The 12,361-nt window shown below is 43.1% G+C and overlaps 1 protein-coding gene and 1 long non-coding RNA gene across 4 annotated transcripts in view; one reads left to right on the forward strand and one right to left on the reverse strand.

Moving 5' to 3' along the window:
* The window catches only part of LOC141954416 (uncharacterized), a 17,863-nt gene extending 6,064 nt beyond the window's left edge, over positions 1 to 11,799 (reverse strand). For all 3 annotated transcript variants that reach the window (XR_012632181.1, XR_012632180.1, XR_012632179.1), the window contains exons 1-2: positions 11,259 to 11,799; positions 244 to 5,581 (exon numbers count right to left, since the gene is read on the reverse strand). This is a non-coding gene — a long non-coding RNA (uncharacterized LOC141954416). The remainder of the gene's footprint in view (positions 1 to 243; positions 5,582 to 11,258) is intronic.
* TSHB (thyroid stimulating hormone subunit beta) lies at positions 6,063 to 7,217 on the forward strand. Its single transcript, XM_074893898.1, has 2 exons — positions 6,063 to 6,224; positions 6,969 to 7,217. The coding sequence occupies exons 1-2, from the start codon at positions 6,063 to 6,065 to the stop codon at positions 7,209 to 7,211; spliced, it is 405 nt and encodes a 134-aa protein (XP_074749999.1). The 3' UTR covers positions 7,212 to 7,217.
* Positions 11,800 to 12,361: the final 562 nt, after the last annotated feature.

The following is a 12,361-nucleotide window of genomic DNA, read 5'->3' on the forward strand; positions in this document are numbered from 1 at the left end:
TAAAACAGTAATATTAATATTCTTTTAAATTTCTAAACTAAAAGGATTTTTTAAAAAAATTGCTACAGGAGTTAAATGTCTCTAATAAGAAAAAAAAAAAACCAGCACAAATAATATTATCCCTACAACCTTTTCTGTCCCTAGATATCAAAGTATTTGATCTAGTTTGCCTTGCTTGTACCAGGAGTACCCAGGGAGGGAAGGGTTCATGAGGAAAACCAGTCTTCCCTTTTCCTTCCTTACAGCCATTTTAATTTTTAGTTGGAATCTGAGAGCGGCTTCCTCGCTGGGAGGCACTTGCTTTGGCAGGCTCCACAGTCCATCACAGCTGTGGCAGACCCTTCTTTTCCAGGTGGGCGATTGGGATTGCCTGCGGGAGGAATGCAGCATCTGACCGGACGGCATGCCCAGCGCCCCAAAGGGGAAGTGGAAACGTACCCTGGTGTTTGTATGGAACATAGATAATTAGCTGATATCCTGATCTGGAAAAGAGTCAATTGTACATACATAGTGTCAAGTCTCCACACCAGATCTCCACCAGTGGAGATCTTGTCTGATTACCAATGACTGCTTGTCAGATTGCCAGTCAAATCAGGAGACCACTACAACCCCTAGAAATGGAAAAGTGTCTGTGACCTCTGCCCCTTGGTGCTGTGACGATACTGGGTGGGTACAGTCATTCATCCCTGATAATATTGCAGAAGGCTTCTGGCTTGGCTTTGTTGTTATTTGGGGTTTTAAAATTTTGTCCTCAGTGTAGCGATTGTATATCTTAGAATAAAAGAAATATCTAGCATTTTCCAAAGAAATGAAATCAAATACAAAGTGGTCTGTCATATCAGCCAAACGGCAAATAGGATTATGAAGTCTTTTCAGACCAGAAATGCAGATCGTTGGCATATGATATGCAACAAAGAGAACCGCTGTTTTAATCCGTGGTTGATAGGAAATGCTGCAGCTAATCCTAGGAAAGAGAGAAGAGCGGTCATCCGTGAATCTGCAGATTTAAGAGATGAGAGCTATGTTTCAGGCTATTGCAGAAAGACTTGCAATAGACAGATTAGCTTTGAAAATTCAGCAGCCACGGTCTGTTTAAATGCAAAACCTGGCAAACCCACTTGTTTCTATGGCAACATATTAGGATCTTATTTCATTTTATCAGCAGAGGTCTGCAACAGGATGGGGTTGGAAATAATTCCTCTACCCGAATACTAATCTTTTAGAAATCTGATTGGCTTTGTTTTTCATCAGCACAACTTCTAATTCTCTGTTGTTTGCAAGCATGGACATGTTTTTATTTTAGTATCCACACTGCTGTATGCGGTGGAAACAAGAGTTACTTTGCTCTAGAAGTTAACAATCACAACGTTGTCATTGTGTTGTACTACTAACGAGGGAAGAGTGAGTAGGAATAAAGTGTGATAACTTCTCTTTGTTCCTACTTTTATCTTAGGCATTGGTCAGTGACAGAGAATCCTATTAAATTACTTTTACATAAAAGCTTCTGGTATGCACTGAACTTCTCTAGCCCATTACAGAGATTCCTGGGTAATGAACACAAGAATTTTATGATTACTAAATTCTGTTCACAGAGATCACTTCAAACACTTCTTGTAGAACATCAGCATAGTGTCTTTCACTTCATGAAAGTGTAAAATAACTGATGTCAGTGAGTGGATTGGTTTAGTTAACAGAAAGGTTAAAGATAAATAATTAACAGTGTAACTGGCTGTGCCAGGACTGGGCTACAAAGCTGATGGCTGTAAACCCACATTAAAAATTTCTATCACAGAATGGTCTGCAGGTCAGCAGCGGAGCAACCAAAGAAATGGATCCATAAGCATCAGACTCTTAACTATGGATTTTAGGAAACTTCAGGAAGGAAGCCTCGGGCACTCACGGATTGCCACACTGGACTTTGCTGTCCTGCCACAGTCTTTTGTCCTGCTGCTCCCAGCAGGTAGTGGGATCTCACTCCCACCATGTCTCCAGAGAGGTCAGTAGTGAATGGTCCTATCCAGAAGGGCAAACAAGGAGAAGTTCTTCTACCGCTTCACAGTTTGTGGAAATTACTGAAGAGGTGCAAGGTGTGTACCCCTCTGGTGATGTTTAGTGCATCTCTGAGAGCTGGGCAGGCTAACGTGGTGCCAGCAGAGAAGAGGTAGCAGCCCAGAGGTTCTGTGTGGTGCTAACCTGAGTATGAGGAGCAGTGGTCACGTTAGTCTCAAGGTCCACTCAAGACTAATTTATTGTGCTTCCAGAGAAATCCAGTAGTTGGTCAGGTATTTCTGTAACACACTGCAGTGCATTCAGAGGCTGGGTAAAAATGTTAGAGTGAATAAATGCACTGCTGAAATTACACTACCTGCTCCAGTGATTAATAATTCCTGACATTCAGCAGACACCACATTGGACTCCGCCTAACAGCTCTAAATCTTCCTGACAGTAGGGCTCTGGACAGATGGAACTAGGGACATTGCATCCATGTAGTTGCCTTAACAACCAAATTTGTAATCACCTCAAAGGATGAAATCAGGTTTGTGTGGCATGACCTATTTTATGTAACACCATCTTGACAGGCATTAATTATGTTCTCATCCGTTAATTCTTTATTGCTCAAATCCTGTATCAACTTTCTGTTATTTTACCTGATTTATCAGAGATAGATGTCAGGCTGGCTGGTTGAGAGTTACCTGGGTCAACATTCTCTCTTTAAATATTGGCATAATGTTAGCACTTTTCTTAATGTTTTGAAATATCCTCACTATTCCAAGACTTGTTGAAATTACCATTAGTTAGCTAATGATGTTGATTTTAAAATATTTATTCCTTATATAATTTATTTAATAATTTTTGTTGCAAATGTGTGTCTTGGTTGTTCAGCCACCACATTTTCAAAGGCACATCTATCCACTGAAGACTTTGCACTTACTCTGCATCAACAGCTTGTCTTCATCTAGTAACATCCCTTGGCATTACTGTCGGCCCCTGTCCTGACAGAAGTTTATTTCCTGGTCTCTGGCTTCCTGTGCGAGTTTTCTACATTTTCTCACTTCTAACAGTGATTGTTGTTTTCCCTTTTTTTATTGCTATAGTTTTTATTGTTGCATTCTCTTTTTCATCTTCACTATAACAGACTTTCAAGCATTTTTATAATTATTTTTCTTCGCTATTGGTTTGCAGACATTTCCCTAAATCTTGTTAAAAGAAATTCTTAATCCTTTTTAACCCTAATCTGAATTTCTCATACCCCCCCTCCCTTACACCCATTTTTCTCAAATCATAGAAATTTAACACTTTGAAGCAGCAAAGGATATATGCCTTCATACTCTGATCTGTGCTCTGCCTATATTCTTACAGGATATGTTGAGGACACTTTAAACCTGGAGTGGGGGTCTTCCTGTCAGGATCAGTGTGTACAAATATATCTCCAATTGCCTAAAGCTGGGCTTGTAAATCACTGTGAAACCTTTAGAGAAAAGAGTCAGCTGTACCTGCTTCAGCTGTGCACGCAAGGGTCTTGTGGGATATTCTTGCTTTAGGAATGCTGTTTTTTATTCTTATTTTGCACCCTTTTTGTTCTCTCCAGGATTTAGTTTTACGAATTGTATCCTTTTCCTTTCAGGATCGTTGTCTCCTTTGAAATACTCTTAAGAGTATCCAGGAACAAACATTCCTTTCTGTGATTAAAGTTTTAAACAACCATACCCATATATATAACATAGTGTATATGTGTATATATATTGTGAGTGTGTATATATATACACATTATCTCCATATGGGTGTATGTATGTATATACTCATATAGCCTGTATGCTTACCTGCAATTATAATATGTCAGAAAAAAATAGTTAAATATATTGGAGTAGTAGCAAAATAACAGTGTTATACTTCTGTTGCTAAGTGTAGATGGACAGATGTTACTGAGAGCACAATTAATACTCTGCTCATGTCCTTAAGCCAGAAAGAGTTATATTTAATTCCTGAGAAGTTATATGGGAGAAATTAACCCAGAATTAAAGACTCCAGGAAAACAGAAAGCATTTGGCTAGTCTTAATAGAACAAGAACCCTATCATGTTATCCAAAAACCCCCTTGGAGAATTAGCCCAGGACACAAAGCTGTGTGCAGCAGTCCGAAATCACAGGACAAGGAGACGTTATTCAGGAATCAGCTAAGCACCAACTGGGGCTGACTGGATCACTCCTCCAGCAGCCCAAAGTGACCATGTTTACCAGCTCAGGCTCAGTTTTGTTATCATATTTCTTATGGCTATGTAAATCAAGAATGTGGTGGACCTGCATAAGACATACCTCAGATCAAAGCCCAGTTGCAGGTAGGTGGTTAACTGGAAGGGTGGGTGTTCACAGAGCTCGGGAGGAGGACGGCCAGACACTGATGAAGCAGTAGAGGACGGTGCCTTTGTCGACCCTTTCTTAGTTTTGCTCCTCCCAGGTGTTCCAGAGAGCCCTAAACGCAAGTGGTTTTCCCCCATCTGTGGACATCTCAGTTTCACTGGTGTTGGTGCAATATTTTGCTTCTCATTGTGCTACAATGAGTGGATTCTTAAAAGTTTTTCCCTGTCAATTAGTATTTCAGAGTGAATTGCTTGTTACCTCAGTATTTGCTCAGTAGGTTCAAGGCCAGATAATTTCTCAGTGTGTTTTGTTTGAGTAGGTAAGTCAGGCTGTACCTAACCACGCTGCAGAGCAATTGCTTTGAGATTTGTGACTTTACGTGTACAGCACTGCCTGGTAACGAGCAAACGGAGTGAACCAGACTTCATTAAACTTTCGCAAAACATGGGTGTAGAATTAGTCATGACTCAATTTCCATGCTAGCCTTCCTGTCATGATGTTGCTGTCCTATGTAGCGATTAAATTAATCAATAATAACTTTTTAAAGCAGTGGTTAGTTTAAAAGCCTGAGGAGAGAATGACTGTTAAAATAATTAGATTTCCAGCTCCAGTTTCCAGGTTAGGATATTATGGACACATTTGTTCCTATCACATTTGCTTTGTGGTTCAGTATGAATTTTCAATAGATGACTTTGCGATAAGAAAGCAGCAATTCAGATGCAATTATATAAACAGTAAGATCAGCCTGGAATTAGCCTGGAGAGTATAAAGCACACACAGAGCTCGTGCTGGGTCACTGCCTCTCCCAGCTCAAGGCAGAATCAGGTTCCTGTAATAGGGAAGAATTCAGCTGACGAGAGGTTGGTCTTTCCAGACTTGCACTGTTGCAGCTACAGGGTAAACCAGACTGTAATGAATGGCTTTTGCTGTGGGAAACTGACAGCTGGACGAGACTAGAGGGTGATGTCCATGTGTTTGTAGACACTGTCATTTAAAGTCTGTGGTTTAGAGGCTATAGAGCAGACCCTGGAATTGTCTCGGAGCTAACCAAAGCTTTGTTCTCACGATCCCCCAGCAGGTCTGAGAAATGCGATCAGCACAACAGACAGATAAAGTGGGGATTCATTGATTTGAACTCTTTGCTGATATTCTTTATTGTAATTTGCTTGAATCTGTTATTTAATTCTTGGCAGTGTTCCCATTTCATCATGGCTCTAAGCCAACTGGAAAGTAAAAAATACAGTGGTATGACTGATATGCACTGCTGTTTCTTTTTCTCTCGAACATTTTATAAGGTGCTTTCTTTAAAAAAATATTTTTAAACCACTGAGATAATTTTAGCAGCTCTGGTTAATTCTAGAGTTCATGTTCTCTCACATATGTCACATTTTCAAATCCTTTAGCTCCTGTTATTTGTGTGTGTCAGCATTTTATCACTCATTAGTAAAAAGTTCCATGTAATATGCTTTAGTGGGAAAAAAGAGAACTTGTTATATGTTGTTAATGGCCTGTTTAGTGGTTAGTATTATTTCAGTTAAAGGTCTGAGATTGGAAAGAAGTTGTTAGGCTGTAGCTAGAAAAGTTAAGATTACTTCTAGTCTGTGACTATCTTAACTATTCTTGTCAAATTCTGAGAAAAGGGCTGGAAAGTACATCTAATTTTACTTAGGGTTTGTTTGTTTGTTTGTTTTTCCCCCATCTAGCATGAGTCCCTTCTTTGTGATGTCTCTCCTCTTTGGCCTGACTTTCGGTCAAGCAGCCTCACTTTGTGCTCCTTCTGAGTACATAATCCATGTGGAGAAAAGGGAATGTGCCTACTGCCTGGCCATCAACACCACCATCTGCGCTGGATTTTGCATGACTCGGGTACAAGGCGTTTACTCTGTTTCGGGCAGTTGTTTCTATAATGACCATCACTGCAAAACAAGTGCCTGTTCTCCCTGGGAAACTGTGTGTAAATGATCCGATTCTAATAGTGTTTCTCACAGACAGAAAAACCACACCATCATCAGGTTTTCAGGTTAGCTTTTGGCAAAGCTATGGCTGAGAAATGCCAAGCCTCTGGAACTAGAGTTTATGACATCAGTGGCATAGCAGAGAGCTGACTGCTGCTGTCACTGCTGCCTCCGTAGTCAGTTTGTGGGGTCAGAATGGAACAGGTGAGAAGCAGATTATATTTAATCACTCTTGTTTAATGTAAGTGACTTGGGTAGCTTCTACCCCCATTACTGTTATGACAGCTGGCTGGGGAGAATGTCTCGCAGGTAGGCATATGCCAAACACTGCGCTTGAACTTCACTGTTCAACGTAGCATTTCAAGTTCCACCTTGGTCAGCAGGTAGCCAGTACCCACTGCAAAGTACTGCTGGCACCCTGAGCCAAGCAGATTAGTTAAAACCATATAAGCAAGGTGAACATATCTGCAGGGGTAGAGAGCCCCAGTCACACGCAGATTCAAAATTACAGATCCAAACAGAAGTACACTGAAAATAACAGAGCTAGTCTAAGTGTGAAGAGGTTTGCTTTCTGCACATTTCAGAAAATGGCAGAGGAAGTCTTCAGGCACTCTTGTATGCTTCAGTGAAACAATGCCGTTTTTTCTCTTTGTAGGACAGCAATGGCAAGAAGCTGCTACTCAAAAGTGCTCTGTCTCAGAACGTGTGCACATATAAAGAGATGTTGTATCAAACAGCACTGATTCCGGGCTGCCCGCATCACACCATCCCTTATTACTCCTACCCTGTGGCTGTGAGCTGCAAGTGTGGTAAATGCAACACTGATTACAGTGACTGCGTTCATGAGAAGGTTAGGACAAACTATTGCACTAAACCACAGAAGCTCTGTAACATGTAAGCTGCCATCAGAATGTGGTCGAAATGTACCTCTCTGCTCACAACTAAACATAAATAAAAGTGTATTTCATAACAGGTTTGCAAACTGGTGTGCACAAAGTTTTATTCTACAGATGTATCACTAGTTACCTCAATTAACTGGATATGCTGTGACATGCAGAGAAGCAGAATCACAGAACTGCAGGTTTGTATTTAGAGCCCACCTGTAATTTACTTTGGGGGAGAAGGAGAAATGACTATGTGTATGTATAAGTCTTTGCTCATAAATCCCAGTTATTTTGGGAAGAGATGCTCAGAGACAAAATATTTGATATATTTCAGAATTTAAAAAAAGGCAACGCATACTCTTAATATTGAACATTTAAATTAGATTGAGATATACTTACAGCCTTCAGATTAGCAACAGAATTTTTCCATATATAATATTGGTTTTTTTGAGGACCCTAGCTTCAGTGTAGTCAACTGGGACTAAACACATACAGTTTGCTCATCTACACTCTAGATCTGCCGTCACCTCTGTTGTCTCAACCTGTGTGCAGCAGGCATACTTCTTCATGTCTCTGCACTAGTGGAGTAAGCCTCTCTTTTCTATTGAAGTACATCGTTTGAAAAACTTTGTGAGAACTGAAGAATCAGTGAAGCTTCAAATTCTGCTACCCTCTTCTCCAGAAGGGGACTATAATACCATCAGACTTAAAGTGAAACTCAGAAAAAAACTCTTTTTCCCCACACAGGTCAGCTGGTCCCTTGTGAGTGGAAAAGGGAGCTGAGCCCCACCTTATGTGCTGAACATGCACAGGTGAGAAGCGCAGACCCAGGAATAAAGAAACAAATGTAAACAAACCAAAGTTTCCTTTCTATGGAGATTCCCCACGAGTGCTATTGTTTCATTAGACCTGACGACTCCACGACAAGCTATGATTGTCCCAGACCAGTCACTGAGAATGAGAGCTAGTTTCCACCTGGTTTAAGTGGCTCCAGAACAAAATGGAAGAGCTTATAGAATCCAGCGACAGAGTTGCAACTTTGTCCCTCACCTCTATTACCTACAACAGGAGTGATGAAATCAGTTTGTTAAATGGTCCCTGCTCAAGTAAAGGTGACCTCTGCTGATCCAGGAGTGCTGCAGACAGGACAGCAAGACTGCACCTGAGGCATGAACAGGGCTGAAAAAAATAAAATTCTCCATGCGTCACTCACAAGGTACTGCGATGCTGAAATGAAGCAGAAAGTAACTTATTTCCTTACATTTTCTCCTGAAAATCCAGTTCTTGCTCTTCCTCATCCCTCATTAAGGATGAAGCTGGAATATTTGATGTTCTTGCCACCTTCCATAGCAGTATTTCCAATCCCTCATGCAATCTCTTATGAAAAGTAGCAGTTACTAACCTGTACCTCCCAGACGCTAGGTACTAGCACTGAAGACACCAGTGGCCTGCTCTCCACCCGTTCTCATCTCAAGAATTCTCTCTGCCCTCCCCCCCATGCCATAACCCATGTGCTATGTACAAAAAATTACCTACACCGAATGTAGACCTCAAGCAATCAAAGGTACAACCTGAAACAGTGTCAACTGCCACAACACCTAGAGCCTTAAAAGAGCCTTTGCGTAAAAGTGTAAAAGTTAAATTTTAGCAGAAACATCAAATAATTAATATTTAGAAATAGATACTGGAACCAAACACGTACTCTATGAGGATGATTATTTATCACCATATTTATCAACAGTCAATTGCCCACTCTCCTAGCATCTTGTAACTGAGTTTTCAACATCTCTATGGGAAGGGTGACAATGACCTGGCATGTTTCAGTACCAATGTCCTACCACCATCTGTTTAGATAGAATAAACCCTTTCTAGGATAGAAGGAGAAAAGATTATGAAGTGGTAATATTATTATTCTTTTGCAGCAGGAATCATAAAGACAAAATAATTTTGTTTGCCATGCTTGTCAGATGTAACCTTATTCCCATGTACAGGAGCAAATCTAAACGGTAATTTCAGCCTACTGATATATTCAGTACCCGGCTCTAATTCTACACCACGCTGCATCAGTTACGACCCCGGCAGCACCTGTTTGTGCCACTATCATCTATTAAACAGGCTAATTAATCCCAACTCCATTTAAAGCATGAGAAAGAAATAAATCAGTCTGGAAACATCTTTTCTGACCAACAAGATGAGTTTTTAACCTGATCACCAAAGTTTACTCAGATTGAAATGCAAAGCACATAATGACAGACAAGAAATTGTCAGTATGTGGCAAACTATCATATTCCTAGTTAATACTACGTACTCTGTTGTAAACCAATTACTACTCATTTTTATAAAACTCTAACTTCAATTTTAAAATTAAACATTACATTCAGAAAGGCCATTGAGGTGAATCAAAGTACTTAAAACAATTTAATCAAGCTGAAAATCAAAATTCTGACAGATACAAAACATGAATGATCTAGAATATGAGAAGTGTTCCCATCCCTGGCAACGAAGCGTCTGTCCTGTCAGCTTGACTACATTCTCATGAGTTACCAGGGTCAAATTAACTGCGACACCTAAAAATACTACTGAGATGCAAGGTATATTTTCTCTGTTGATGCAAATTTATGTTTAGAAATATGATTATAGCTCCCAATAAATTAGAGATTCCATTCACACTTTGCTTGAAATAGTAAGTAAAGGAACTGGAATTCACAAGATACAAATGTGAAATTTAATTTTCTTAGAAAAATCTTGCTTTCAATTTTGTAGTTTTCATGAGTGTTCCTGGAATCTGATACTCTGTTCCAAACGCCTTCATTTTATTTCAACTGCAGCAAAGCCTCCCTGAAAGACTAAGGGAATCTGCTTGGTGGCTGTCCTTGAGCTGGGGGGGGTTGGACCTGAAGACCTCTGGAGGTTCCTTCAACCTCAACCAATCTGGTACCAGCAAAAGCTTTGTCCGGGGCCACCGCAAGGGTAAACTGACAACATTCGCATGCTTGTCACCGACTCTACACAAGGCATGAACTGTATTTGTCATATGTATAATTTGGTGATAAAGAAATGCTTTTGGAGGCAAGGTTTGAAAATCTAAATTCTCCAAAAACACCATTTAAAATTAATAGAAAATCCAGAGGATTTTGCAGGAACAGTAGGAGCTCTACTTCTGTAAGGTATGTTCCTTACACCTACAGTTTAAACAACCCAGTTATGACTAGATATATACAAGGCTACTTGTTGGACCAAGAGAGGTTAGTTCCAAGACTTTCTAGGGGTGAGAAAGTCTGGTATTTGCCAGCCCCCAGCGCAGCTGTACACACAGTGTAGTGAGAGCATGCAGAAGAGCTGTGGACTCCCAAGTTCCCAGCAGATAGCTGCAACATGAACTGCTACCCTCTACTTTGTGAGGAGCATTGAGAATGATAGGGAAAAAAAGGGAAGTAGGTATTTACCCAGCAAAGCAGCCCTTATGTTCCCTAGTAAACAGCAAAGAAACAAAATCGTCAGCTTTAAGATCAGACAGTGCCTTCTCAAGGTGCCTGAGCCTTTAAAAAGGGAATTTAGCACAGGAAAATTTAAGTCAGTTTACTGTTAAGCAACACTTGCACTTAGCAAAATAAAAAAGGGAACTAGGCCTATTTACAGTAATAAGCAGCACTGCAGAATTATGATACTGCTCCCTTATGGCTGGGAGCAACAGATTTGTTTTCAGTATGAACATATGGATGCAAAAAGCAAGTCTACCTTTACGGTTAATGCCTGTGCAAAATCACTGAGAGGAAAGTAACTAACATGACTTCTTTTACACTTAAGAAAAATACAAATTAAGACATTTGGGCTGTGTTAATGCATCTATTTAAATATACATTTACATGCCCTCAGAGCACTTTGTCCCTTTGGCCTTTCAGCAGTATTTATGTTCAACTTTAAGACCCTCGGGTCCAGTGATAGCAATCTATTGAGGTGATGATTCCTCAGGGTCAGGTGTTTGTTTACATTTAATTTATCCTAAGATGCCTTTTCACATAACTAAACAATGGATTTGCAGACAATCCTAACATCCTTACCTCTTCTCAACATCTTAATCCTGGTGAGGAAGTCACAGAAAAGCGTGGGAGCACGGAACAGAAAGGAGGCTAGGGCTGGGTCGATCAGAATCCAGAGAGGCAAATTTGTCCTTTAAACGCCATCGGCCTCCTCTTCAACACCGGTATTACTGTCGCACTAAACGTTAGGCCTCTCTTACCTGGGAGAGGCTCGAAAACTGGGTCATCCTCTCACCCCAGCTTCTGTGCCGCTAACCAGCCGCTAACCAGCTTACAGCCGAGCGCCCGGGCCTCACGTACCCACCGCCCCGGAACAGGGAGTGTGGAAACCAGGGGCCCGCAGCAGCCGCTCCCGCCGGCCCGCGGCCCGGCGCAGCAGCCGCTCGGCGGTGGCCGCGCAGGGGTGGATTTTGAGCAGCGGAATCCCAGACGGATGAGCACGGCGGGAGCCGGGGAGGGAGAAGGCGCCGCGCAGCCCCCGCTGCCCCGCCACAGGCCGCGCCCGCACCGCCCCGGGGCCGCGAGCCAGCGGGCAGCGCCGCCCAGGCGCCAGGGGGCGCCGCCGCGCAGCGCCCCCCGCGGGGCCCCGCCTGCCCGCACCGCCCCCGGCGGGCCCGAGCGCGCGGGAGGAGCGGCCTGAGGGGGCGGGGCCGGGCCGCCCTCCCGCCCTCTCGCCTTCCCACACCCGCCGCCGGCACCGAGCACCGCCCGCGCGCTGGCGCGAGAAGCCAATGCGGAGCGAGCACCGCCCCTCTCCCCGCCCCAATGGGCGTGGCCTCTCCGCCGCGCGGGTCCCTGAGGCGAGTCGTGACGGTGCGGCGGCTGCTTCCCCCTCACCCCCGGTCCTGTCCCGGTCCCCGGCGTTCTTCCCCGGGGTCCGCCCGCGGCGATCGCGCCACTGAGGGCGACGGGCGCCCGCCGGCCACACCGGCCCGAGGAGCCCCTCACCGGGCGGGCGGTTGTACGCCGCGTGACCCGCCGCCGCCCTTCCTGCTTGCCGGGGCGCCGCAGGTGAGGCTGCGGAGGGGCTGTCGGCCGCGCTCCATGTCGTGAAACGGGGAGTTCGTGGGGGGCCGGTTCTGACAGCGTGCGCCGGCGGGCACAGAGACGTGTTCTCTCCGGTA

The sequence above is a fragment of the Strix uralensis genome, chromosome 24 (genome assembly GCF_047716275.1).
Source record: "Strix uralensis isolate ZFMK-TIS-50842 chromosome 24, bStrUra1, whole genome shotgun sequence".
Classification (NCBI taxonomy): domain Eukaryota; kingdom Metazoa; phylum Chordata; class Aves; order Strigiformes; family Strigidae; genus Strix; species Strix uralensis.